This window comes from Macrotis lagotis, chromosome 4 (assembly GCF_037893015.1).
Source record: "Macrotis lagotis isolate mMagLag1 chromosome 4, bilby.v1.9.chrom.fasta, whole genome shotgun sequence".
Classification (NCBI taxonomy): Eukaryota; Metazoa; Chordata; class Mammalia; order Peramelemorphia; family Peramelidae; genus Macrotis; species Macrotis lagotis.
In genome coordinates this window covers 172,115,075-172,142,018 of record NC_133661.1, presented here as the reverse complement: position 1 = coordinate 172,142,018, position 26,944 = coordinate 172,115,075, and the positions used below count along the sequence as shown (strand labels likewise).

Sequence of the window (26,944 nt, the reverse complement as noted above, 5' to 3'; positions counted from 1 at the left end):
ATTCATTCTATTTGGGGGGGGCTCTTTTTTTTTAATAAAGATTTTTATTTATTTTGAGTTTTACACTTTTCCCCCTAATCTTACTTTCCTCCCCCCATCCCCCACAGAAGGCAGTCTGTCAGTCTTTACATTGTTTCCATGGTATATATTGATCCAAATTGAATGTGATGAGAGAGAAATCATATCCTTAAGGAAGAAACATAAAGTATAAGAGATAGCAAGATCAGACAATAAGATGACAGGTTTTTTTTCTAAATTAAAGGTAATAGTCAAAGGGGCCGGTAGGTGGCACAGTGGATAGAGCACCAGCCCTGGAGTCAGGAGTACCTGAGTTCAAATCCGGCCTCAGACACTTAATAATTACCTAGCTGTGTGGCCTTGGGGCAAGCCACTTTAACCCCATTTGCCTTGCAAAAAAACTTAAAAAAAAAAAAAAAGAAAGGTAATAGTCCTTTGTTCAAAACTCCACACAGTTCTTTATCTGGATACAGATGGTATTCTCCATTGCAGACAGCCCAAAAATCATCCCTGGTTGTTGCACTGATGGAATGAATGAGTCCCATCAAGGTTGAGCATCACCCCCATGTTGCTGTTAGGGTGCTGTACAGTGTTTTTCTGGTTCTGCTCATCTCACCCAGCATCAGTTCATGCAAATCCCTCCAGGCTTCCCTGAATTCTCCATCCCTCCTGGTTTCTAATAGAAACAATAGTGTTCCATGACATACATATATCACAGTTTGCTAAGCCATTCCCCAGTTGAAGGACATTTATGGTCATTTCCAATTCTTTGCCACCACATATTTTTGTTACCAGTATTCTTTGGTTTTTTTTAGGCTTTGCAAGGCAAGTGGAGTTAAGTGGCTTGCCCAAGGCCACACACAGCTAGGTAATTATTAAATGTCTGAGGCCGGATTTGAACTCAAGTACTTCTGACTCCAGCCCGATGCTCTATCCACTGTGCCACCTAGCTGCCTCACAAGTGATGTTTTTACCCTTTTTCATCATCTCTTCAGGGTACAGTCCCAGTAGTGGTATTACTGGATCAAAGGGTATGCACATTTTTTTGTTGCCCTTTGGGCATATAAACTATTCATTCTAAAAAGTGGTCAGAGTTAATGTATATTGAGTGATAGACGGTCTTGAATAGAAAGCACAACAAAAATTTGGGGTCTGTCAATTATAGCTTTCATTTGTGTTGTGGTTTTTATAGATTACCAGGGCTCTTTTACATTTGTTATTTATAAAGCTTAAGATCATCTGTTCTAATTCCCTCAATTATAAATGTAGAAGCTGAGATTGTTAATAATATATGACTTACCTTGTTCATTACATTAGTAAGAGTAATATCTGGAAGTTGAAAATTGTATTTAGTCTTAATGTTCTCCAACCAACATTTTAATGTATAGGCACTTTCTAATGTTTGCTGCATTTGCCATCTTAGGAATCATATCAGAAAGCAGAATGATGAGAAAATGGGTTCTCTTTTATTTATTTTTTCGGCCAGCCAATGGGGTTAAGTGACTTGCCCAAGTTCATACAACTAGATAATTATTAAGTTTCTGAGGCCTCATTTGAAATTCAGATCCCTCTGACTCCAGGGATGGTGCTTCTCCTAACTCCCAATGGGTTCTCTTTTAAAAAAGAGTTAATGGGGTGGCTAAGTTGCTTAGTGAATAGAGCACCAGCCCTGAAGTCAGGAGTACCTGGGTTCAAATCTGACCTCAGACACTTAATAATTACCTAGCTGTGTGGCCTTGGGCAAGCCACTTAAACCCATTTGCCTTGCAAAAAAACCCAAAACAAAACCTAAAAAAAAAGTTAGTGCATGGGATTCAGTGATTGATACAATCCCTTAATCTCTCCAGGTCTCCATTTCTTTATGGAAAGGGGGGACAAGTTTGGGAGCAGAAAGTAGATTAGATGATGATCTTTTTAAGGTTTCTTTCAGTTTTAAATCTATGACTGGCAATCTTTGCTTTTAAGGGGCTATTATTCTATTAAATATGTATACAGGTAAATATATGATACAAAACAATGTGAAGGAAGAGATTATAATTTTTAGTCATTTTTTGGACTTCTTGGTTCATTGTTTTTATGTTTTACTTGATATTTCTTATTCAGGTGCACATGAACTTGAACAGATGCAGCTGATTTTAGAATCTATTCCTGTTGTACATGAGGAAGATCGTCAGGAGCTTCTCAGTGTAATCCCAGTTTACATAAAAAATGATATGACTGAGCCACACAAACCCTTAATTCAGCTGCTTCCAGGAATTAGTCGTGAAGGTAATCTGAATTGAGATTAATCTTGCTGTTTTTCTTTGATTTCTTTGTCAAACTAAAGAAAGTCTAATTTTTACCAAGAAAAAAGGGTTTTTGTTTTTTGCATAAGCACAGCACACTTTTCTTCAGTGTCTAAGGGCATCTGGGTCCCAATTTAGTAATCTGTTTTTCATATTTCAATTACTTTTGTTTCTTTTCCTACCTGAGATCACTTTCTGGCTCTAAACCCTGTCTCTTCTAGCTTCTCTAATCTTTGGGGGGTCATTGATAACAACAGAGAAGAGATGACTATTGTCATTAAGTATCCAAGGTTTCTAGGGTATCATACAAAGGGTTGACTGACTCCATGTTTGTCTGAATAAGTTTTGAAGATAGGACTATGACTGAAAAGATATTAGAGAGAAAAAGACTAAACAATATGGAGTGAGATTGCAGGACTTGTAGGCAGGGAGAGATGGTGAAGGTGTGATTGGAGGGCTGGTTTGAGGGTAGAACCAGTGAATGTGAATGCATGTGAAGAATGGGTAAGTGTTGAGTCATCACTTGTTGCATGTGTCAGATACCAATTCTTTAACAAAGGAGTATAGCTGAAAATAGTATGTTTAAGCATGAATGATGAGAGAGAGACAAGAAGATGAAAAACTTTAGTTGACTCCCTTGTTGTTTTTGTTCAGTTTCTGCAAGGCAATGGAGTTAAGTAACTTGCCCAAAGACACACAGCTAAGTAAGTATTAAGTGTCTTGAGTCCAGATTTGAACTCAGGTGCTCCTGATTCCTGGGCCAGTGCTCTTTCCACTGTACCACTAGCTGCCTGCTTTAGTTGACTACTAAAGTGGTTTTCAGCTTTATATCAGGATATATATCACTTATCTTTTTAGATTATGCCAACATAAACAAAATAAACTACTTTATAGTAGTAATCATCCAATGATAATTATAGTTAGTATTTTTATAAGGGAAAATATTAATAATTACAGTTATTTGGGGCTTATTTTCTTAAAAAAAATTTGTTTTTATCCATCATTGGGTGGCCCTTTCATTTTAGGGTTCCATCTGACTATGGCATCGAGTATTTTTTTTTCCTTTTTAGAGTTGATATTTCTTATGCTAATTTGGAAAGAGAGATCTACTGCTTCTCCCCTCCCCTGTCTGTCCTCAGATTCTAGCATGTCTTTACTGGTTGTAAATAATATCTCCATTTCAACATAATTCTGAAAATAAATTGTATGCAGGTCAGAAAAAAAATAAGTTTTACTACCTTAGTACTTACATGATATATATTCCAAGAAATATTTTGTGGCAAAATGATAATAATGAATGTTAAGATAATCTTTGTTTTTAAAGTATAATTTGTATTGATTTTGTCAATCAGTCAAAAAATAATGAAGCTAATATTGATGCAGGATTTGCATATATAGATTTTTAGCTCTTGAATAATCCCATTATGAGTCCATAATTCTACCTGAATGAATAAATCTTAGGGGTTTTTTTGTTAGTTCAGGGAATGAAGATCTTTAGTTACTCTTATCCATTTGGGATAGCAGAAGAGGAAGAATAGGTCCAAAGTGAAGAGTGATTGGTAGAAACACAGCATGATGAAGGTTCAAGATACCTCACTAGAGTCTCCTGCAAGAGTGACATAGACAAAGTTGTTCAAAAATTCTCCAGTGGGGGAAAGATCAAGGCATGAAAAATGATAACTTTGTGGCTCTTGAAGCACCTTAGTAGCCCACTAGTTAGAGTGCTAGGTCTGGGAGCCAGAAAAAACCTGAATTCAGAATCTGGCCTCAGAAACTTAACTATCTGTATGACCTTGAACAATTCTTTTAATCTGTTTGCCTTAAGTTTCCTCAGCTGTAAAATGGTGATGATAATAATAGCACCTCCCAGAGTTGTTGTGAGGACCAAATGACAATATTTGTAAAGTACTTGGTGCACAGCTGGTACATAGAAAGTGCTTTGTAAATGCTGGTGATGGAGATACACAGTTCAGGGGACTTGTCCGGTATCAAAGACCGAATAAGGGAACAATATTTGTCATTAGAGATATGATTCACCTTAAAATCAAGAATTGTAGAAATCAGGACCTATTGAAGAAGCCAAGGTTTTAAGTACCCTGACAGAAGCTACTGATTTTATGTTAGCATATATTTCCAGATTTCAAATTTTCTCACCAAGTTAGATATTCATTTTGTGGAGTCTTTTGAAACTACAAATAACAGATATTTAAAAGCCTTTAAAAGGTGATTTCCCCTCTAGGGTAATAGGAAGAAATGCTAGAAAAAGAGAGATGCCAAATTTAGCATAGAAGATGTGACAGAGACACTGATTGCTTTGACTGATTTAAAATTTTATAGCCTTGGCTCTCTCCAAAACATAAGATTCTTCTGCAGCCTATCAGAAATCTCTAGTAATTAAGCTATGACTCACTAATACTGCTAGTCAGTTCTAATTTCAAAATTTCTAGCTTTATCTGAAGATAGAGAGGTTGATTGTTTGAGTGCCCCTCAATGTTAATGAAATATTGCAAAGAAACAATATCCAGTTAATATCAAGTCTGAGTTCCCTTTCTCCCATTCCTATCCATAAACATCAAAGGAGGAATACATGTATCTATGGTTCAGTATGATTTAGATTAAAATAATAGAAAAATTGTTTTTACCCTTTATTGCGTTTTATACACACACACACACACACACACACACACACACACACACGTACCTGTTTTGGTACTCTCATTTTGATTTTTGCCAGCAAACAGTTCCAGTGCATTTACCCTAGACTTTGTATTATGTTAAAGATGGTTATAAAAACATTTCTGGATATGTTATCTTTCTTCTAGAAAGGTTTTACTTATTTTGAGTTTTACAATTCCCTCCCTCCCATCTTGCTTCCCTCCCCCTACCCCCTACAGAAGGCAATTTTACTTCATTCCCATAGTGTATGCATTGATCTAAGTTGGAATGTGATGTGAGAGAAATCTAGTAACTTATTGCTTACTATCTCTGGAAAGTAAGGAGAAAGGCACATTTTTTCGCTAGAGCAAATTGGTTATTATGATTATAGATTTGTTGGTTTCTGCTTATATTGTCATTGTGTATATTGTTTCTTTTGTATCAATTCATATACATTTTTCCTTTGCTTCTCTGTAATTATATTTTTTTCTTAGAGAATTAATATTCCATTGCCCATCTCCTCAACTGATGAGTATCAACTTGTTTCTTTAAACCAAGTGAGGGGAACCTTTTTCTGCCAAGGGTCATTTGGATAGTCATAACATCATTTTGGAGCTGTATTTGATCAAACATTTGGTTATTTCACCACTAAAAAGCTACTAGATTTATTAAATTTTGAGTCCTACCTGTGCTTTGGCAACATCAGACCTCTGGCCAGAAGTTCTGCACTCCTTCTATAAACAATATCATAGATATTATGGGACCTTTTTTTCTGTTTGGGTATATACCTACTAGTCTTTTAAACATTTTTAAAAACAAAATGTTTAATATCACCAGTGTTACATCTTTTAATTAAGCAGTAGGAAAAGGAAAGGAAAAATTTTTAAACTGATTTCTTTGTCCAATGATAATTTATTATAATCTTAGCATTCTTATACTAAGTGCTTGATAGTAGATTTTCATGCCTAATCATTTAAATTGCTGGGACAAAAGAGATTTCCTATTAGAGCTTTCCTTAGTTTGTGGATTGGATATCACCTGGGAAATAAAGTTTGTGATACCAAAAAATAGATTTTCTTTTTAAGCTTCAATTCATTAGAGGGTCATAATATGTGAGTTTTGGTCTTTATTCAAAGTATAGTATGTAATATAAGAAAGCCTTGTAATAATGACTGGAAACAGTAGTATCTATCTCATGGTTGGGAGTCAGATTTTCAGAGGGAGTCTTGAGATCTAGATGTCTGGATGACTTCATCTGCACATTTTAGGGGAAGTAGGAATGAAGATATTATGAGTTCCTTCCTAGATGGCATGTAGCAGGGGAAACGAGGGGTTAATATTCATGTTGAAAGGGTTAATCATCTGATTGGACCAGAATTAACTTGTAGAGGTCCGATTGTGGAGATACATTTTTTTTTGGTTTCATTGTTTTTGATTCATTCATCCTTAAAAACCAGTTTACTGGTTCAAAAACTAAGTGGTTCGGGAAGTCTCGTCCAGTTTGGCACAGTGTAATGATCTGATCTTAGTGTTGAGTTTTCTGGAGGTAGAAGAGAAACAAATGAATACCTTCCCTGTCTCTCCCCCCCCCCCCCCCCCCACATTCATTTGTCTTAACTAGTCAGTTTTGGACCTTTTGAAGCCTTTTATTTATTTGTTTGTTTGTTTGCTTATTTATTTATTTAAGGCAAAGGTAAGTGACTTGCCCAAAGTCACACAGCTAAGCCCATTATTAAGTGTCTGAGGCCATATTTGAACTCTGGTCCTCCTGACTCAAGGGTCAGTGCTCTATCCACTGCATCATCTAATTGCCCCTTTTTGAAGCCTTTTAAGGAGACAACTTGTTACCTTTCATTTTAAAAGTTAACATGAAGGACCTTCATTAAGATCAAATAGATGCATTGAATTAAAAAATGATTATTTTATATACCCCACCATTCTGCATAAAGGAGTAATCAGTTTATTAATGGTCTCATGGAGAGTATCTGGCAGGAATTAGTTCTTTTTTGGGGTGTTTTATGATAGGCTACATATTTCAAAGGTGTCTCAGAGGAAGGAGTCTGTGTTTGCATGTCTAGTTAAAGCAAATAGCTATGGTCATTGCCTAAGCAGATCATCCGGACATGCACAATCAAGTTACAGATTATTCATTTACTATTTAACTGTTCTAAAGTTTCTTCTTGTTCTCATTAGTCAGCAAAGTGAGGGCTGGGATTTAGTGCAGTAAGCCCTGAATCACCCTTTCAGGGATGGACTATAAATGTCATTTCCAAAAGTGTGCTCATCACTCAATCTCTTCAGGTAGAAACAGGTATTTTTTTCAGGGCCCATATTTGAGGAACATTTGAGGATGGCTAAGATTTTTTTTCGAAGGATGATCCTATAATATTTCATATGAACCTTCTCAGTTAATAGAGCAGGTAGAGGGAGCTTTTTATAGTTGAAGCACAGGAGAAAGCTGAATTCGAAGATAAATATGGTGTAAAAATGGAGTCAATAGAAAAAAAAAGGAAATGGAATGGGAGAAAGAAAAAGGAAAGGGGGAATAGTCCAAGATATTTCACATAATAAGATTTTTTTTATTACAATGAGCCATTGCAATGATATGGAAGGGGGGAGGCAAGGGGGGAATGAGGGGAACCTTTGTTCTCATCAGAGATGGCTAGGAGAGGAAAACAGCAAATATACTCAATGGGGGTATAAACATCTGGAGTAAGAAGGAGGGGGGAGCAGGGGGAAGGGGGTGGGGGATGTGAATAAAGGAGGAGAGGATGGACCATGGGGGGAGAGTAGTCAGATATAACACATTTTCTGTTTTACTTCTTGCAAGGGGCTGGGATTGGAAGGCCTGCCCAGGACCATAGGGCCAGGTGGATTCTGGGCCTAAGGGGTGGTATGGGGGCTCAGGGCTTCTTGGCCCCAGGACCAGGGATCTGTCTGCTGTGCCACTCAGCGACCCTACAGCAGAGTCAGAGTGAAAGGAGAGAGAAAATATAATACATGGTAGTGGAGAAATAAGAAAGGGGGGGAGTTGCGATCAGCAATGGAAAAATATGGAAGTAACTTTTGTGATGGACTTACCATAAAGAATGTGATCCACCCGTGACAGAGTTGTTGGTGTTGGAACAAAGACTGAAGCACATTTTTTGTTATTATTATTTGGGGGAGGGTGCAGGGCAAGTGGGGCTGAGTGGGCTGCCTGGGGCCACATAGCAGGGTGATCTTTGGGTGTCTGGGGCCGGATTTGGACCCAGGTGCTCCTGGCTCAAGGGCCAATGCTCTGTCTGCCACCCAGCCACCCCTGCTATTATTACTATTTTATTTTATTTTGAGTCTTTTTTTTTTTCCCTAATTTTTGGTTTTTGCAGGGCAGTGGGGATCGGGTGGCTTGCATGTCACATAGCTGGGTGATTGTTGGGTTTAAGAGGCTGGATATGGACTTGGGTGCTCGTGGCTCCAGGGCTGGTGTTCCGTCCACTGCGCCACCTGGCCATACCTACAATTATTACTATTATTTTTTTAATTTTAATTTTTTTTCTCTCCCCTTTACTTTTTTCGCCCAAGCAAGTCTGTCTATATTCATGGGGGGAGGGGTATTTTGTCTCCTTGTAAACAAGAATATTTTATTAATGTAAAAAACCATTTGTACAAAATGAGAATAAAAAAATAAATTAAAAAAAAAAGGATGATCCTATTAGCAAAACCCAAGCAGAATGCTTGTTGTCAGAGAACCTTTAAAGGTGATTTGTGAAGCTCTGTGAGGGGGTTTTGTCATTGAGGGGAGAAGGGTATTTGGACAAAGGAGCTTTCAAAACCAGTTGTTTATAGTTCCTCATATTGTAAAAGCAAAAAAGGGGCAGTTGATTTTGCTGAGAAATCTTTGAAGGTAAAAGAATCATTTTATATTAATGGACCCAGATTAGATCAAGGAGACAAGAATGAAAGTGAGCAGAGATTTAGGGTTGGGAGATGGATATAGTGCTTTATGTTGTAATAATTTTAATAATTGAAATGTTTAAAGAGGATTTACTCCCTCTAGATAGCAAGAACAATAAGAAAATGACAAAAATTAAGTGCATTGATGATGTTTGTCCTTCATTCTCAAAGAAGATCATGACATCAGGGAAGTGATAAAGCACATGATAAGCACATGAAATGGACTTTAGAGAGGTTTGCTATACTAATAAGTTTGGTACCAGTCTCATTTTCTCCTCCAGAGCCATCTGGGTCCAGTGAACAGATAAGGATCCAAATGACTGGTGATGGCCCTTGATGCAAATCAGAGTTAAGTGACTAGAAGCTGAATTTGAACTCCCATTCTCCTGACTTCAAGACCAATGTTCTATCCACTTGACTATACTTAGCTCAGTCTATTATAATTAACATAGGTGAATCAAAAAAGTGTGATGCTTATAGGAAAAACATTCAATTAAAAAAGAAATTTAAAATTACTGAAAGTTCAGAAAAAGCAGTATATTAGGAGATTGGGGGGGGGGTAAAGGAATTTATTAGAAACTGGAGATCAGAAATGATCTCTTTTCCATTTTCCCAACCTATCACAGTTGTTTCTAAATGTCTGATTTTTATGGTAAGGCATTGGTGTCTTGCCATAAAGGTATAAGTGACAGTCCCCAAAACATATATGTTAAGCGATGTTTATTACCTGAAATTTGAGGGTATATTTGATGGACCATCTCTTAATCTGAGATTTAGGGTCAAAGATTGAGGCCCCTAGAAACTTTTGTTTGGATTTGTATTCTTCAAGGCCTAATGGCACTGATGTTCCAATGATGTAAACAACTCTGGGATGCAGTTACAGGAAGAAAAAAGTGTGAGGATTCCTTATGTAGTGGAGAAAACCCCCATTTCCTCCATGTTAACTGTGATGTTCCTAAACTTCCCCCAATTTCTGATCTCCCTTTCTAGTATTTTATTTGACTCCATTTATATTAGCTCCATCCCCAAATTTCTGCTTGGAGATTTTTGAAGAGACTTATTGATCCAAGGTGGTAAGCATGGAGAGTTCTGTAGATCAGAGTTGTGGACCACTATTATATATCCTCAAGTGTGACCTGAAACCAGATTAAAATATATTTGAGAAATATTTTAACAAAATATTTTAAAATACAATAAATGAAATATGAGCCTCACCTCCATTCCCCATCTATATTCAAGTTTAACACCATTGTTAAAGATGACTTCTCTGGATTTGTTGGTTTTTAGAATTGTAAGCTCTGACTGGACCAAACTATTAGGTCATAATTAACAAAAGTAGAGAAGGAGAGTAATGATATCTGCATGAATGTTGTATTTTATCAAAGGCTTTTTCTGCATGTTTATTATACCTATATTCTGTGTGTATATAAAATAGATAAAAATATTTACTATCCAAATTGTTTCCTAGTTTAATACTTTGTAAGTAATCCATTCCATTCCTCTAATAATATATACTTGTAAGCTCAGTTTCTGACTCATCTTTTTAAGTTAGAAATAGTTTGCTTGTATGTACCCTTTGAGTTAGGAAGCGTAGGAAAGATGATCACATATAGTGTAGTAATAAAACAAGCAGACAACTAAAAAACTCTACATAGTATCATTAAATTGTTCATTTATTGACAACTCTTCCAAGTTAGTTTTTTAAGAAGGCTAAAAACAGATCTCTATTGTTAACTCAGGACTTTTATTCAGTACTTTTGTTCAGGAGCTAAGTGTGTGGTTTTTTTTTTTTTGTTTTTTTTTTTGGTTTTTGCAAGGCAAATGGGTTAAGTGGCTTGCCCAAGGCCACATAGCTAGGTAAAGTGTCTGAGACCGGATTTGAACCCAGGGACTCCTGACTCCAGGGCCGGTGCTTTATCCACTACGACACCTAGCCGCCCCAAGCTACATGTTTTAATAGATGAAAGATTGGGCCTGGAGATAGAAGACCTGAGTTCAAATCCCACCTCATACACTTAACTAGCTGTATGACTCTGTACAAGTCCCTTAGGTAACATTTGTTCATTTCCTCAACTGTAAAATGGGGATAATAATGACACATACCTCCCAGGATGGTTGTGAGGATCAAATAAAGTATTTCTGAAGTGCTTTGAAAATCTTAAAATGGTTTGAGTTTCTTACACTTATGAGATTGATCAGTAGGTAAATACCCTATCTTGAAAGTATTCTTTTTGCCCTATGCTGCCAGTATTGGTATCTCATAAAGTAGAATTTAAATCAGAAAAAAACTGAGACAAAACAAAAGTAGTCTAAAATAATGAATAACAAAGGAAAAATTAATGGAAAATTTAAATAACAAGGATGAGTTCAAAAATTTATTAAATTCATTAAAACAGAGTTCTGGCCAAGATGGCAGAGAGAAGACAGGCACAGTTCTAAAGTCTCCTGATCTTTCCCCATCTATCATATGAAATTCATTAAAACAAATAATAGCCACCATTTGTATAGTATTTTAGAGTTTGCAAAGTACTTTACAAATATTCTCTCTGTTACCTCACAACAATCTTGGGTGAGGTGCAAATATTACTCCTTTTTTTAAATGAGAAATGTGAGGCAGATAGCGATTAAGTGACTTACCCAGTCATATGAGAACCCGAAGCTGGATTTGTGCTCATCTTCCTGATTCCTAATTCCTATTCCTTAAACTATCTTTTAGTAAAAAAACAAAGAGCTATCTCAGAGATTGGCTAAATTGTGGTACATGAATGTACCTCAAGTAATATTACTATGCTTATTAGACATAATGACTTTGAAACCAAGATGAATTTTTAAAAAGTCAATAAATGGTATAGCTCATTAAAAAAAAATCTATGATAGGTAAAGAGAATCATTCAAAGATTTAATTGAACTGATCCAAACTGAAGTAAACAGAACCAGGAAAGTAATATACATAGTAGCTATGATAGTGTAAATGAATTAACACCAACAAAAAAAACAGAAGCTGAATGTTGCAAAGTTATAATAACTAGATTATCTAGTCCCAAAGAAGAAATATGATGAAGGCAACACTCTATGTCTCCTTTTTCAAAGATTTGGGCAAGTGTGGGTTTGGACCATTGCATATAATTAAAATAGCTAACATATAAATAGCACTTTAAGTTTTAGAAAACATTTTACAAATTTTATGTTACATTTTACATTTGATCCTGTCAAAATAACTGTGAGGTAAGTACTGTTATTACCCCAATTTGACAACTGAGAAACCAAAGCTGAGAAAAGTTAAGTGACTTACCTGTGATCATCTAACTAGTAAACAAATAATCCCACCAGAATTTTTCAGAGTAGTATTGATTTGTTTTAGTTTTTTTCCTCATTTCTGTTTTTGTTATCAGAGATGACTTCTTGGAACTGAAAAAGAAGAGACTAGATAGAGAAACAAGTGAAGTAAAAACAAATGAGAGCAAAAAAATATTTTTTAAAGTTATAAATCAAGGATATATGCTTTTATTTAACATTAGAAATTCTAAAATTAGAAAAAGTTCAGAGTCATTAACACTGGAAATGAAGCAATAAGATATAGGTATATCCAGAAAATCCAACTACTTCAGAAAAATAACGGAGACAATAAATGGCATTTGTGTATCACTACAGGATTCATAACATACTTTCCCCACAACTCTATCACCTCCATTTTGCAGATGAAGAGATTGAGATTAACATTTTTTTTTTGACATTTTTCTTGCTCATGAGAAATAGTGACTGTTGGGGCAGCTAGGTGGTGCAGTGGATAGAGCACCAGCCCTGGAGTCAGGAGTATCTGAGTTCAAATCCAACCTCAGACATTTAATAATTACCTAGCTGTGTGGCCTTGGGCAAGCCACTTAACCCCATATGCCTTGCAAAAATCTTAAAAAAAAAAATAGTGACTGTTAGTCCACAAAATCATAATCCTCTAAATTGATTTTCATGTATATTCATACATGATGGCATTTTACTAATGGAATTATTCTTTCTGAGATCAGAATGGGGAGACACTACTTTAATAAAGCATTTATTGTTTTTTTGCTATTTTAGAACAAAATGAAAATTTAGTGTCAAGTCTTCATTTTTAAAAACTTCTTTGAACAAGTCCAGAAATTAAGGCATATTTATTCCAAGGATTTATGCAAATCTTCAAAAATTCATTGCCAGAGTAGCAGGGAGGCTTAGACAGATGGTAGTTTAACTTCTAGTCAAGGACCTAACACCTTAGGACTCAAAGGAATGTCTATCATCTCTGAAAAGCTTTTTGTCAGGTTGAGAAGTAATAATTGTCATGGGCACTCCTTACTTGTCTCTCTACAAGCATTTGATGATTCACTGATATCTTGTAAGGAATGCAAGTTAGAATCTGTTCAAAACTTATTTGGGCAGTACTAAATATTTCTTTATATTCCTAACTTTAGCAAGGAAAATTAGAATATTCCTGATTATATCTAGCTGATATAGTTTCTTAAATTGCATAAATCCAATATAAATATATATATGTATGTATGTGTATATATATATATAATATATATATAAATTTATCTACACAAAATTAATGGGTTGGAAAGGATAAAAACCAGGTAGAGATTTTTTGAGTGATTGGTAATTGGGAGATGGTGCTCTGGCTACATAGAGCGTAGAAATTTTGTGATGTATGTTGAATTGATTTGTTGTCAGAAGATACTTAATGATCTCTTAGTCCAACTGCCACATTTTGTAGCTTAGCAAACAGACCCAGTAAGAGACTATTGTAATAATCTAGGTAAGAGGTTCTTAAATAAGGTGAGGGGACAGATAGGTGGCGAAGTAGATAGAGAACCAGCCCTGGAGTCAGGAGTACCTGAGTTCAACTCTGGCCTCAGAAACTTAATAATTACCTAGCTTTGTGGCTTTGGGCAAGCCACTTAACCCCATTTACCTTGCAAAAACCTAAAAAAAAAAGTGATACCTGTATGAGTAGAGATATGAAAGGCTATTTGAAAGATCCTTTGGATAGAAATGGCAAGATTTAAGAACTGATTGAATATGTGAGATGAGGAAGAATTGAGTCAAGAACAGTTCCAAGGTTACAAACCTGGCAGGATGGTGACATCTTAAACAGAAATAGGGAAGATTTGAAGGAGAGTTTGAAGAGGGGGAAAATGAGTTCATTTTTGGTCACATTGATTTTGAGATGTTTCTGCTACATCCAATTTGAAATGCCCACTAAATGATTGGGAACTTGATACTCAAGATCAATGGGGAGAAACTGGGGTTTGTGTACTGTGAATCATCTGCATTTGAGGTGAAAATTAAACCTATGGGAGGTGGCAAGTTACTGAGAGAAGGTCTAGGACAGACACTTGGGGACCATTCCTGATTGAGGGGCATGATATCAATAATGAGGTACCAAAGGAGATTTTAAAAAGGAACTGAGAGGTGGTAGGAGAACCAGGAGAAAGCAATATCACAAACCTCTAGGAAATAAGAGCATTCCAAGAATAATCAGCAGTGTCCATTGCAGCAGATATATTGAGAAGGATGAGGATTGAGAAAAGATTATGGGGTTTGGCAAATCATTGAGAACTAAAGAGAGCAGATTCAGTTGAGTAAGTTCAGAAGCCAGAATGAAAGGGATTGAGGAAGGAATGAGAAGAGAGGAAATAGAAGCAGTAAGTACAGACAGTCTTTTCAAGGAGATCAGTAGTGAAAAGGGAGGAAGCTAGAGCATTGATAGCTTGAGAGGGGTGGTAGAGTCTAGTCTAAAAAATTTTTTTTTAAGAATGGGGGCAAGTGGGGTGGCTAGGTGGCTTGTGGATAGAGCGCTGGCCCTGGAGTCAGGAGTATCTGAGTTCAAATCCGACCTCAGACATTTAGTAGCTGTGTGGCCTTGGGCAAGCCACTTAACTCCATTGCCTTGCAAAAACTTAAAAAAAAAAAGAAAGAATGGGGGTAAGACTGAAAGTGGTAGGAAAGAAACCAATAGATGGGGGCAGGATTGATGATTGGCAATACAGTGTGCTTGAGAAGGTGGGAGGGGAATGGGATCAATGTATTGACCTTGGTAAATAGGACCAGTGCTCAGTCAGAGACTGAGGGAAAGAAAAGAGAGTGGTAAGTGATATTCAAAGGGTTTTGAGGTGAAGAGAATATACTATCATACATATTTATTTTGCAAGGCAATGGGGTTAAGTGGCTTGCCCAAGGTCACACAGTTAAGCAATTAAGTGTCTAAGGCTGGATTTGAACTCAGGTCCTCCCGACTCCGGGTCTGGTCCCCTAACCACTGCACCACCTAGCTTCCTCAACCATAAATATTTTGTAACCAGTTTGCATGTCATACTTTGTTGCTTCTATGAATCTGTGGCCTCAAAGTTGTGGGCATGTATTAAAGCATCCTTGTCTTCAGATAGACATGAACTTCTTTTCCAAAACACAGTTTGGGTAGGATTGCCTGTTTGGCAGTTACTCATCTCAAGCTCACTCTCAGCCTATTAGGATTTACCTTAATAGTTGATTTTGGTGCTCTACCCACATTGCTAAAGAATCAGTTCCAATCTTTCTAATCCCTATGTAAGACTCTTAGTATCAGATTTAGAGCGGGTAGGAAAGCTTGACAGTCCAACTCCTCCATTTTTGAGATGAGGAAACTTAGTTTCAGAGAAGTTAGGTAATTTAATTATACAAAGTTAAGGTCATGTAGGCAATAAGTAGCAGAGTCAGGATTTGAAATTTTATTCTCACTCTTCAACCAGGACACTTAATTGTACCAAATATCACATGATTTTCCATCATTTAAATCAGGAAAATTGAAGCCGATCACTCAGAATTAATTAGCAGCACCCCTTTATATGCTTTTTTCCCTCTTCTCTCTATATTTTTGTCCTATTCTTTGATGAAAGTACTATAAAATTGTGGGGGGAAGGGAATAGGGAAAGAATAGAGGTAAAAATAATTAAGGAAAATTACTTTAGAAGAAGTTATTAAGGTAGCCAAATCATTCATATAATTTTTCTGTAGGCATATGGGTCTGTAGTTATTAGTTTATTCTAAGTCACCTATTTTTAGTGGTAATGAGGTCTGAGATACCTTTGGTATCTTCCCCTTTTCAGATACCTTGAGAACGGATACCTCAACACCCACAAAGCTGTGTCGTCTCCAGCATGGACCACCTTTATGTGTGCTTGGATGAGTCCAGCTTCTTTTTCCATCTTTGTTTTCTTCAGTGCCATTTCTACTTCCTCAGGAAGCACATCCAGAACTGTGATGTTAGAGTTCAAATATGGTGGTTCCTCTATCCTTGATGGTGAAAAGAATTGTTATACAGATCTTTGTAGATCTTTTCCATTTTTTTCATGTATACTGTCCTTTCAGTTTCATCTGTAAGTGCTCTTGGGGTGATCTGTTTTAACTGGGTCTTTGAACAAGCTTTCCATAAACTTGTTTTTCTTTTCATTGCTTCTCACTGTTTTATGGTGTGATATTGCTCAAAATCTTCCACTGTCCTCAATGAGACCTTATAAGGTTAGCGTCTGAACCAGTATTGTTGTTGGCTGCCATTCAAGTGATTTTTCTGGCAGAGGCAGCATCTGGTTCTTTTGGGGCTCCTTATTATGGCAATTGATTTTCATCGGCCCAGTGTCCTTTGGAAATATTTTTATCTGTTAATGCCCTTTTGTTTTCCATTTTTCAGCATCAAACAATGTCAGATTGAAGTTGTCTCAAATACCTGACCTTTTTTATTATTGTAATTTGTTACTGATTTGGTCTTTATGCTAACAAGTTGATGGTTTGATCTTATGCAGAATGACTGATTGGAAATGAATTAAAAAGATTAAAAAATCACTTCAAACCAGTTATTTCCCATCAGAATATAATCAATTACCTTTTTAAAAAATGTTATTTGATACTCATCTTGTCCATTTACACCTCTTAAATTATTTGTGATATTTAGTTATGTACCTTCTATATAGTTCATAAGCCCATAACCCTCTCATTTTGTACTTTCTCAACATTTTTACAGCATATTTAACTTTCTTCCCCTATTCCTACTTTGCATTGAAGTCAGCAAATATTTTTAAATTTATTTTTGAATTTTACAATTTTTTCCCCTAATCTCGCTCCCCCCCCCCCCCCCCCACAGAAGGCAGTGTGTTAGTCTACATTGTTTCCATGCTATGCATTGATCTAAATTGAATGTGATGAGAGAGAAATCATAGCCTTAAGGGAAGAGAAAAAAATATGAGATAACAAAATTACATAATAAGATAACTTTTTTTTAATTAAAGGTAATAGTCTTTGATCTTTGTTCAAATTCCACAATTCTTTCTCTGGATACAGATGGTATTCTCCAGCTCAGATACCCTAGAATTGTCCCTGATTATTACACTTATGAAGTGAGCAAGTTCATTAAGATTGATTATCAACCTCATGTTGTTGTTATGGTGTACAATGTTCTTCTGGTTCTGCTTATCTCACTCAGCATCAGTTTATGTAGATCTCTCCAGGCTTCTCTGAATTCCCATCCCTCCTGGTTTCTAATAGAAAAATAGTGTTCCATAAAGTACATATACCACAATTTGTTCAGCCATTCCCCAATTGATGGACATTCACTCAATTTCCAATTCTTTGTCACCACAAACAGCTGCTATGAATATTTTTGTACAAGTGGTATTTTACCCTTTTTCATGATCTCTTAGGGTATAGATCCAGTAGTGGTATTTCTGGATCAAAGGCTATGCACATTTTTATTGCCCTTTGGGTGTAATTCTGGATTGCTCTCCAGAAAAATTGGATGAGTTCACAGATTCACCAACAATGCATTAGTGTCCTAAATTTCCCCAATCCCTTCCAATATTGATCATTGTCCTTTCTGGTCATATTGGCTAATGTGAGGTGGTATTTCATAGGTTGAATTTGCATTTCTCTAATAAGTAATGATTTAGAGCAACTTTTCATATGAATACCAATTGCTTTGATTTCCTCATCTGTAAATTGCCTTGGCATATTCTTTGACCATTTGTCAATTGGGGAATGGTGAAGCCAGCAAATATTAAAGTGTTTGTTGATTTTTTTGTAGCTTCTCATTGAGGTTTCATAGAATTTGACCTACTCTGAAACAAAATAAGCTACACTTTTCTTTCTGGTTGTCTTCTTTCACATCTTTATCATGATTCTTTTTTTAATTAAAGATTTTATTTATTTTGAGTTTTTACAATTATTCCCCTATTCTTGCTTCCCTACCCCCCCACACACACATAAGGCAATCTGATAGTCTTTACATTGTTTTCATGCTATACATTGATCTAAGTTGAATGTGATGAGAGAGAAATCATATCCTTAAGGAAGAAAAATAAAGTATAAGAGATAGTAAAATTACCTAAGATAAAACAGTTTTTTCCCCCCCTAAATTGAAGGTAATAGTCTTTGGTCTTTGTTCAAACTCCACAATTCTTTCTCTTGATACAGATGGTATTCTCCATCGCAGATAGCCCCCAAATTGTCCCTGATTGTTTCACTGATGGAATATTACCCCCATGTTGCTGTTAGGGTGTACAGTGTTTTTTTGGTTCTGCTCATCTCACTCAGCATCAGTTCATGTAAATCCTTCCATGCTTTCCTGAATTCTCATCCTTCCTGGTTTCTAATAGAACAATAGTGTTCTATGACATACATATACCACAGTTTGTTAAGCTATTCCCCAATTAAAGGACATTCATGTAATTTCCAATTCTTTGCCACAACAAACAGGGCTGCTATATTATGACTTAAAAATGTGAGATGATCTTGTGTTGAAGGTTACTTGATGGCACACAATAAAACCAATTCTTACAGCCTCTTTATTTTTTTCTCCAACGCAAGAAACTGAAACATTTAGCTACAACTTCTGTCTTTTGCTATCATTTCTGTATGGGTAGCTAGGTGGCACAGTGAATAGAGCCAAGGGCCTAGAGTCAGGAAGACCTGAGTTATCTGCAACAGGTCTCCAAGATGAACAGCCTCTCAAGTCCAGGCTCAGACACTTTCTAACTTCTGTAAAATGAATTAGAGAAAGAAATGGTAAACCAGTTTAATGTCTTTGCCATGAAAACCCCAAAAGAGGTCACAAGAGTCAGATGTGACTGACAGGCTAAGCATTATTTCCTTATAGCAAGACTGGGAAGATTGAGATTATTAGTACCTCTAGCATTATGTCTCCTGGTTGGTTACTAGTCAGAATGCCAACTATGAATTTTAGAATACTGGCTTTTTTATGACCACCTTGCCACTGGCACAATCTGGACTGAAGACTTATGTTTTTGTTAATTTTATGTTGTTTCTGCCAAAGAATTTATTATCACATGACCCACCCTACTGGTGAGGAGTCTCTCCCTACTCAGCTGTGCTTTTCCTTAGATATCAGACATAGTCCACTGCTGAGAACCATACTCAGATCTTTGAAGTGTCAGAACCTACTGTTGGTTTGCAGATTGCTGATACAATCTTTGAAAAGTCTGATGGTTACCTTTGTCTCATGCATTGAAGTGTGACTGTTTGGATGTGTATATTTCATAGATCAGATTTTTTTTTTTTACTATTATTAAACTCTGCTTATGTATGCCCAAGATTCTTTTGTTATGTGGTTTGGTTGTCTAATATCTTCAAATAACTTAAAGGAAACATTGATATCCAGAAATACTTGACAGTGAAAGCAAATAATGGAAAATAGACTCTTAGTTATAAGGGGAAGGAAATTAAAGGAAAAGTTATTTCAAGATCTATGGGACCTCTGAATTCACAGAGTTAAAATGTTTGGTGAAAGGAAGGAATAAAAATAAGATTCCTCAGGAGTAGAATTGATCTAGGGTACCAGTGGGATGATTTACTTTAGATAAGAATTAACACTTTGCCTCTGCAGATCAGAAGTAAAAATGAGAAAATGGGTGGAGACAAATTTAATTTGTTAGGGATCAGGGAAAATGTGAGGATTTGCATTAGATAGTAATAATCTTTCCAGTAAAATGTATTTCAGATTTGTGGATAGGGCTTGAATCTGAAGAAGCATGATAAATTATCTTATAATATTTTTGTTACAGGGATGGCACTTCTTATCTTACACTTTTGCCCTAAATCTATTTGCTTCATTTAAAGAAGCCACTGTCTAACTATGCAAATAGAATAAAGATTACTGAGTCTTGGACTAGTAATTTAAATGGTACAGTATTCATTTGTCACAATCCAGTTCTTCATGATTATTCATTTTTCTATAGTTAATACATTATGACCTGAGAATAGAGAAAGCAAATAGTAGGTTTGGCAGGTAGTCACAGTGGAAGGTCATAAGGGTAGGAGGGAGGATATTAGGGAGGACAGTATTGAGATGGCTAAGTACGTATTCCAATCTGAGTAGGAATTTGAACATATCTCTGAAACAGGTAATGGATTAGTTCAAGTCTATGATTGAAATGGGAGAAATGACAGATAAGCAAGGTGGTGCCATTTACAGAAGGAAAGCACCAACTTTGATACAGAACTATGGATGATAGCTATGACATTTTCAGACATGGTAGTGTCTTGATATATGCAATAGGTATCGCTCTGTGACTCTCTTAATCTACTTTGATGAGTAAAGGGCTCCTTTTTCTTTTTCCCATTACCTATTTTTTCCTTAATTTACCATAATGTGGAATAGAAATATTTTAAAGTATTTGTTTTTATTGAATAAATCAGCTAGTTTTTGAAAGAGAAGAGAAAATATTAAAAGTTCTAGACAAAAATAAGTTGTTTTTATTTGATATAGCACCCTTGTTTGCTTTTGTCTATAATTTATTGTCCTCATTGTGCAAAGAAAATTACCTGTTCCTGTTTTGTAAAATGAATTAGTAAAGGAATCACAATTAACTGTGTCATCATACACAGGTATATACTCAGGATTAAAGAATCCTTCCCTTGGGACTGCTAGGTGGCAAAGTGGATAGAGCACTGGCCCAGGAGTCAGGAGCACCTGAATTCAAATGTGGCCTCAGACACTTGATAATTGCTAGATGTGTGACCTTGGGCAAGTCACCTAACCCCATTGCCCAAACACAACCTAAAAAAAGAATCCTTCTATTCTTTGAAAGCTTAACTTAGGTGTCACCTTCTCTAATCCCTGAATTGAAAGTATTCTCTTTCTCAGATGTACTTGGAGAGTTTTGCTTGAATCTCTTCTTTCCTTTTTAACTCGTCATACATGTCATAGCTTTCCATTTCCTTCCCATACCCAGGTAAAATAAGAGTTCCTTGAGGACAAGGACTACCATTTCTTTATCATTGTAGCAATGTATCTTGTACATAGTAAATACTTCTTACCTGTTTAGTGAATCATTGAGTTTATTTTTATTTTAGGAAAGTACTTCTCTTAAAATTTTCCTACTTTATCTTTATTTATAGCACTGGACTTCTTGGAGCAAATTTTGACATTTAGTCCCATGGATCGATTGACAGCAGAAGAAGCTCTGTCCCATCCTTATATGAGCATTTATTCCTTTCCAATGGATGAACCAATTTCAAGCCATCCTTTTCACATTGAAGATGAAGTTGATGATATTTTGCTCATGGATGAAACTCATAGTCACATTTATAATTGGGAGAGGTAAAACTGATTTTTATATTAAACTATTTAATAATTGGCCTTTATTTTTCTGATACACGACATATTTTTTTTGTTTTTTTTTGCAAGGCAAAAATGGGGTTAAGTGACTTGCTCAAGGTCACAAAGCTAGGTAATTATTAGGTATCTGAAGTCACATTTGAACTCAGATCCTCCTGACTGCAGGACCAGTGCCACCTAACTTCCCCTGATGGTATTTTTATTAATGAATTTTTGTATGATATATCAAAAGTTGTGTAAAGGTACTATGTTTTGATCTATATTTCTTTTTAATTTTTCCCTTCTGGTATATTCTCTTTAAATATCAGTACATGTGGGTATGTGGATTCCATTACTGTAATTTAAAATGTTTACTAAAATATTTTTCTGTAATGGCCTTGGAGAATGAAAAAATAAAATGGCTATTTTGGTACTTTCTCAAAGTAGTTTTTCATACTTTGTTGATGGTCTTTTGATTTTTTTTGTTGCCCTTCTAGAATGATGAATTGGGTAGGGCAGGGAGACAACATAGGGATGCAAATAATTTAGATTCCACAATGCAGAAAATAAATAAATAAATAGATAGATAGATAGATAGATAGATAGATAGATAGATAGATAGTTACTTTTAGGTGAAAAAGACATTTGCCTTACAGCATAATCATTAGTCTATTTTACATGTAATTATGTCTTAGGTGATGAATTATTTTTCCTGTGACATACACATATACACATCTCCAGATTAATTTATTATTAGGATTTTATATGTCTAGAAATTTTTTTCTTTACTGCTTTGCTTACATTTTTGCTGGTAGTCTCATTTAAGTTTATTATTAGAGGAATTTTCAGACTAATGGAATTAGCATTTTTTTTTTTTTTTAGATTCTTATATTTATTAGGATGGTTATGGCATGGTAATGTCATGGTCATGCCTTAAGAGGAAAATAGTATCCAAAAAACCCTTAAGTTCCTTCCAGCCATCTGATTTTTTACTACTATTTTTTATCTTATTTTATTAAATCCCCCCCCCCGGTCATTATGAAAAATTAGTAATGGGCTGAAGTTATATAATTTAAAAAAAAATACCGTTTTGTTTTTTCTGTTATTTCACTAAGTTTATAGAGTTCTCTTTCTAGCTCTGCCATTACCTGTGTAACTTGGGCAAGTAACTTGACTTTTTGGAGTCCCAATTTCCCTTTCTCTAGAATTTTGAAATTAATATATTTCTGAAAGTCCTTTCTGACTATGTCTTACTTAGTCCCATTTGTGATGAACAGCATACAAATTAGTAAAATTATTGATTTGAATTTGATATACATTCTTTATCTAGTAGTTTTTTATGGGTTGAGAACAGAGAGGAACAGTTGAGGAGAGCCTATCTGGAAGATGGCTAGTGAATGATATCACCAAAAAAATACAGATCTACAAGCCTCTAGTCAAAATGCATTCATTTGCACATATTAACTCATATACTGGTAATAAAGACAAAACACATTTCCTAACTAGATTGTAAATTCCTAGAGGGGAAAAAAGAAAAATCCTGATTTTTTTTTGTAACTTTTAGATGACCCAAAAAAAAGGAAATTAAAAATATAGTGTGTATTCAAATATTTAATGATGATGATCTAATTATAGACTGTGTTATTCATTTATTTCAGATACCATGAATGTCAGTTTTCTGACCATGACTGGCCCATTCACAATAATTTTGATATTGAAGAAGTTCAGCGTGATCCAAGGGCTCTCTCTGATGTCACTGATGAAGAGGAAGTACAAGTAGATCCTCGAAAATACTTGGATGGAGACCGTGAAAAGTATCTGAAGGATCCTGCCTTTGATACCCATTTCTCTACTGAGCCTTGTTGGCAGTATCCAGATCATCATGAAAATAAGTATTGTGATCTGGAATGTAGCCACACTTGTAACTACAAAATGAGGTCATCATCATACCTAGATAACTTAGTTTGGAGAGAGAGTGAAGTTAACCATTACTATGAACCCAAACTTATTATAGATCTTTCTAATTGGAAAGAACAAAGCAAAGAAAAATCTGATAAGAAAGGCAAGTCAAAATGTGAAAGGAATGGATTGGTTAAAGCTCAAATAGCTCTTGAGGAAGCATCACAGCAACTGGTTGAAAAAGAAAGGGAGAAGAATCAAGGATTTGACTTTGATTCCTTTATTGCAGGAACTATTCAACTTAGTTCACAACATGAGTCTACTGATGTTGTTGATAAATTAAATGACTTGAATAGCTCAGTGTCCCAATTAGAATTGAAAAGTTTGATATCAAAGTCAGTTAGTCGGGAAAAACAGGAAAAAGGAATGGCAAATTTGGCTCAGTTAGAAGCTTTGTACCAATCTTCTTGGGATAGCCAGTTTGTTAGTGGTGGGGAGGAATGTTTTCTCATAGATCAGTTTTGTTGTGAAGTAAGAAAGGATGAACAAATAGAGAAGGAAAACACTTATACCAGTTACTTGGACAAGTTCTTTAGCAGGAAGGAAGATACTGAAATGCTAGAAACTGAGCCAGTAGAGGATGGCAAGTTTGGGGAAAGAGAAAGTGAGGAGGGTTTTCTTAATCATAGTGGGGAGTTCCTCTTTAACAAGCAGCTTGAGTCTATAGGCATCCCACAGTTTCATAGTCCAGTTGGTTCACCACTTAAATCAATACAGGCCACATTAACACCTTCTGCTATGAAATCTTCCCCCCAAATTCCCCATAAAACTTACAGCAGCATTCTGAAACATCTGAACTAAAAACACTCAGCAGACAGTTCTTTTTGTATTCATGAAATGTGTTTTGTCTTTTTTATTACTAGTATAAGTCATTTTTTACTTGAATCAGACGGTGTCATTTTAGTATGAATTTCATTAGTTCTTGGTTTTTAAAATCCAGAATTACTTTCTATACATGAAATAGTTTTCATTTTAAACTGGCATGTCGTTTGCACACAAAATTAAAGAGAATAGAGCAAAATAATGCAATGCAGGAGGAGACAAAAGAAATGCACTAAGCCAAGTAAAAACATTCTCTCAGTAAAACGGTTATCTGTTTTACAGGAAAAAAAAATCTTGCCTTGAAATTTACACAGTGAGACTGTACATAATTGCATGAAAATATCTATTTTTTTCCTAAAACATTTTTCATTCATGAGTATTTTCAAGTTTTTCATACTGTACACATTTCTTAAAACACATGATACCAGCAGCAACTGAAAATGAATGCCGAATTTGGTACACATGTGTTATCTACCTCAAGGTAACAGAAGTATGTGGCAAAACATGTACCACCCATAGTGCTTCACAATATGCACTTCTATTTAGCCAGCGTTATTATAGTAACTTCTTAATAAGAATCATTCACTGTTTATAAGTGTTCTGGTATGCATTCTTTATAGTGAAGTGTTAATATACCACATCTTATTTATTTTAGCAAATCAGTATATTTTCTGTATTTAATTATAGAAAGTTAACTTAGTTTTTTGAAATTTATTTGCAAATAAAGTTTTTCCATTTGGCACTATGGTTTGTTGCCTACCTAGCTGAATATTATAATGTCAGCTTGTTCTGAGGCTGTCCACGTACTTAATTTACTTAAGTGTTCATTTTAAGTAAAGCGCTCACTGTGTATAGGAATTTGTATTTTGGAGGTGCTTGATCTATCTACAAAGAAAAATTAGGAATTACTTTATTATAAAATGCTCCTAGAAGTCTTAATTGTGTTTATTTTTTAAAAAATTGTAATGTTACACTTGTGTGCATGGACGTAATTAAGGTACATCATTATTGTAGGTTAAAAGTTGTATATGGTAAGACATATTTTGTTTTTACTGTACGTTTTTACTGAATGATCTATTCCCCATCCCAAAGCAAGCATGAATAAAATTAGGTTAAATGTAGCATGTGGCATCTCAGTCTCTTGAAAATTCATTTCACCTATTTTATTTTATTGAATACTGTCTGTATCTTTCTTTGGTTAACCTGTTTAAAGAAAAGGATGAATAAAACATGGCCATCAAAAAATGGTTCTTGTTTCACTACTTAAGTAATTGACTCCTGCAGTGAAATGTACAGCATGATCTGCTCCCAACTGAAGAGGGCCAAAATTTTGATTTTAAATTCTTTTTTTTTTTTTTGATAAAGCAATCAGGATTAAGTGACCTTAGAGTCACACAGCTAATAAAAATGTCTGAGATGGTTTTTGAACTCAGGTATTCCTGATTCCAGGTCTAGTGCTATATCTACTGTGCCACCAAACTGCCCAGATTTTAAATGCTTTTCATCTAAAAGATTTAAAGGAAAAATGTTCTTACCTCAAGGTTGACTTAAGTAAATTTGCCTTGTCACTTAAAAAAATAACATTTTAGGACATTGAAATTTGAAGTTTAAATCAGATCAAATGTGCATATTACATAAAACATATAAAACTGTAGGTTGTACTTTCTCCATAACTGACAGTAGAGTTGCTGGACCTGAAAAATTTATACCTTTGCAACCCAAACCTAGTGATGAACCTTGATAAATTTGTCTGGGCTGGTCCTTTAGCCAGTGATTGTTTAAGTCTATCACTGGACCCACACTTTTAAATCTTATTGACAAATTGAACACAATGAATGTAAAAAAGCATTGGATTTGGCATTAAGGACCTGAATTTAAATCTCGGTTCTATTCCTTACTCTCTTGTAAAATATTAAGTGAGTCTTTATCTGGGCCTTGGTCTCACTTGTACAATGAAGGGAACAAAGGGTCAATCTTTCCAGTTCTATCTTATGATCCCATTTGCTTCCAAATTTCTTAGCATCAGTGATACACATCATTCTTATTTCTCACATTTATTCACCAAGGCCTCTATTATTTCTTACTCCTTTCCCTCTATGCTACCTCACTCTGTGATTTTATCAGTTCTCTTGGATTTAGTTATTTCTAAGATGATGATTCTCAGATTTCCTTATTCAACCCGAACCTCATATAATCTACAACTGCCTTTTAGACACCTCAAATTGGTTTTCCTATAGATATCTTAAACTCAACATGGTGAAAACCTTCCAAACTTCCCTATTATTGTGAAACATCACCATCCCAGGTTTCCAACCCAAGTGTTACCTTCAGCTCCTCACTCTCATCTCCCATGTCCAGTTTTCTCTTCTGATACTGCTAACACTAGACCCTCGTCACCTCAAAATAGATCTATTAGAGTAACCTGGTTGATTTTCTGCCTCAAGTCTCTTTCCCCATTTCAATCCATCGTCAATTTAGCTGTCAAATTAATCTTCCTTAAGCACAAGTTTGACCCACCCCTCCAATAAATTCCAGTCTTACCTTTCACCTCTAAGATCAATTGCTTTAAGTGTTTTTCTGCCTATTTATTTGTTCTTAAGACTTGGTGGATTTTTTTTTGGCAGCTCCTTCATTCAGCTTTCTTGCTTCCCAC

General features: G+C 35.5%; 1 protein-coding gene across 1 annotated transcript; it reads left to right on the top strand.

Annotated features, from left to right (window-relative positions):
- The first annotated feature begins 2,006 nt into the window (after positions 1-2,006).
- LOC141521778 (mitogen-activated protein kinase 6-like) lies at positions 2,007-25,538 on the top strand. Its single transcript, XM_074234668.1, has 3 exons — positions 2,007-2,286; positions 21,312-21,513; positions 23,169-25,538. Exons 1-3 carry the CDS (start codon positions 2,022-2,024, stop codon positions 24,268-24,270), a joined length of 1,569 nt encoding a protein of 522 aa, XP_074090769.1. The 5' UTR covers positions 2,007-2,021; the 3' UTR covers positions 24,271-25,538.
- The last annotated feature ends 1,406 nt before the right edge of the window (positions 25,539-26,944 follow it).

What these genes read in the sequence shown, in the direction of transcription:
- LOC141521778 (XM_074234668.1), top strand. Translation starts at nt 2,022, where the DNA reads ATGATACAAAACAATGTGAAGGAAGAGATTATAATTTTTAGTCATTTT. An exon ending in TCCAGGAATTAGTCGTGAAG is followed by an intron (nt 2,287 to 21,311) that starts GTAATCTGAATT and finishes CTTTATTTATAG; the next exon opens with CACTGGACTTCTTGGAGCAA. An exon ending in CACATTTATAATTGGGAGAG is followed by an intron (nt 21,514 to 23,168) that starts GTAAAACTGATT and finishes CATTTATTTCAG; the next exon opens with ATACCATGAATGTCAGTTTT.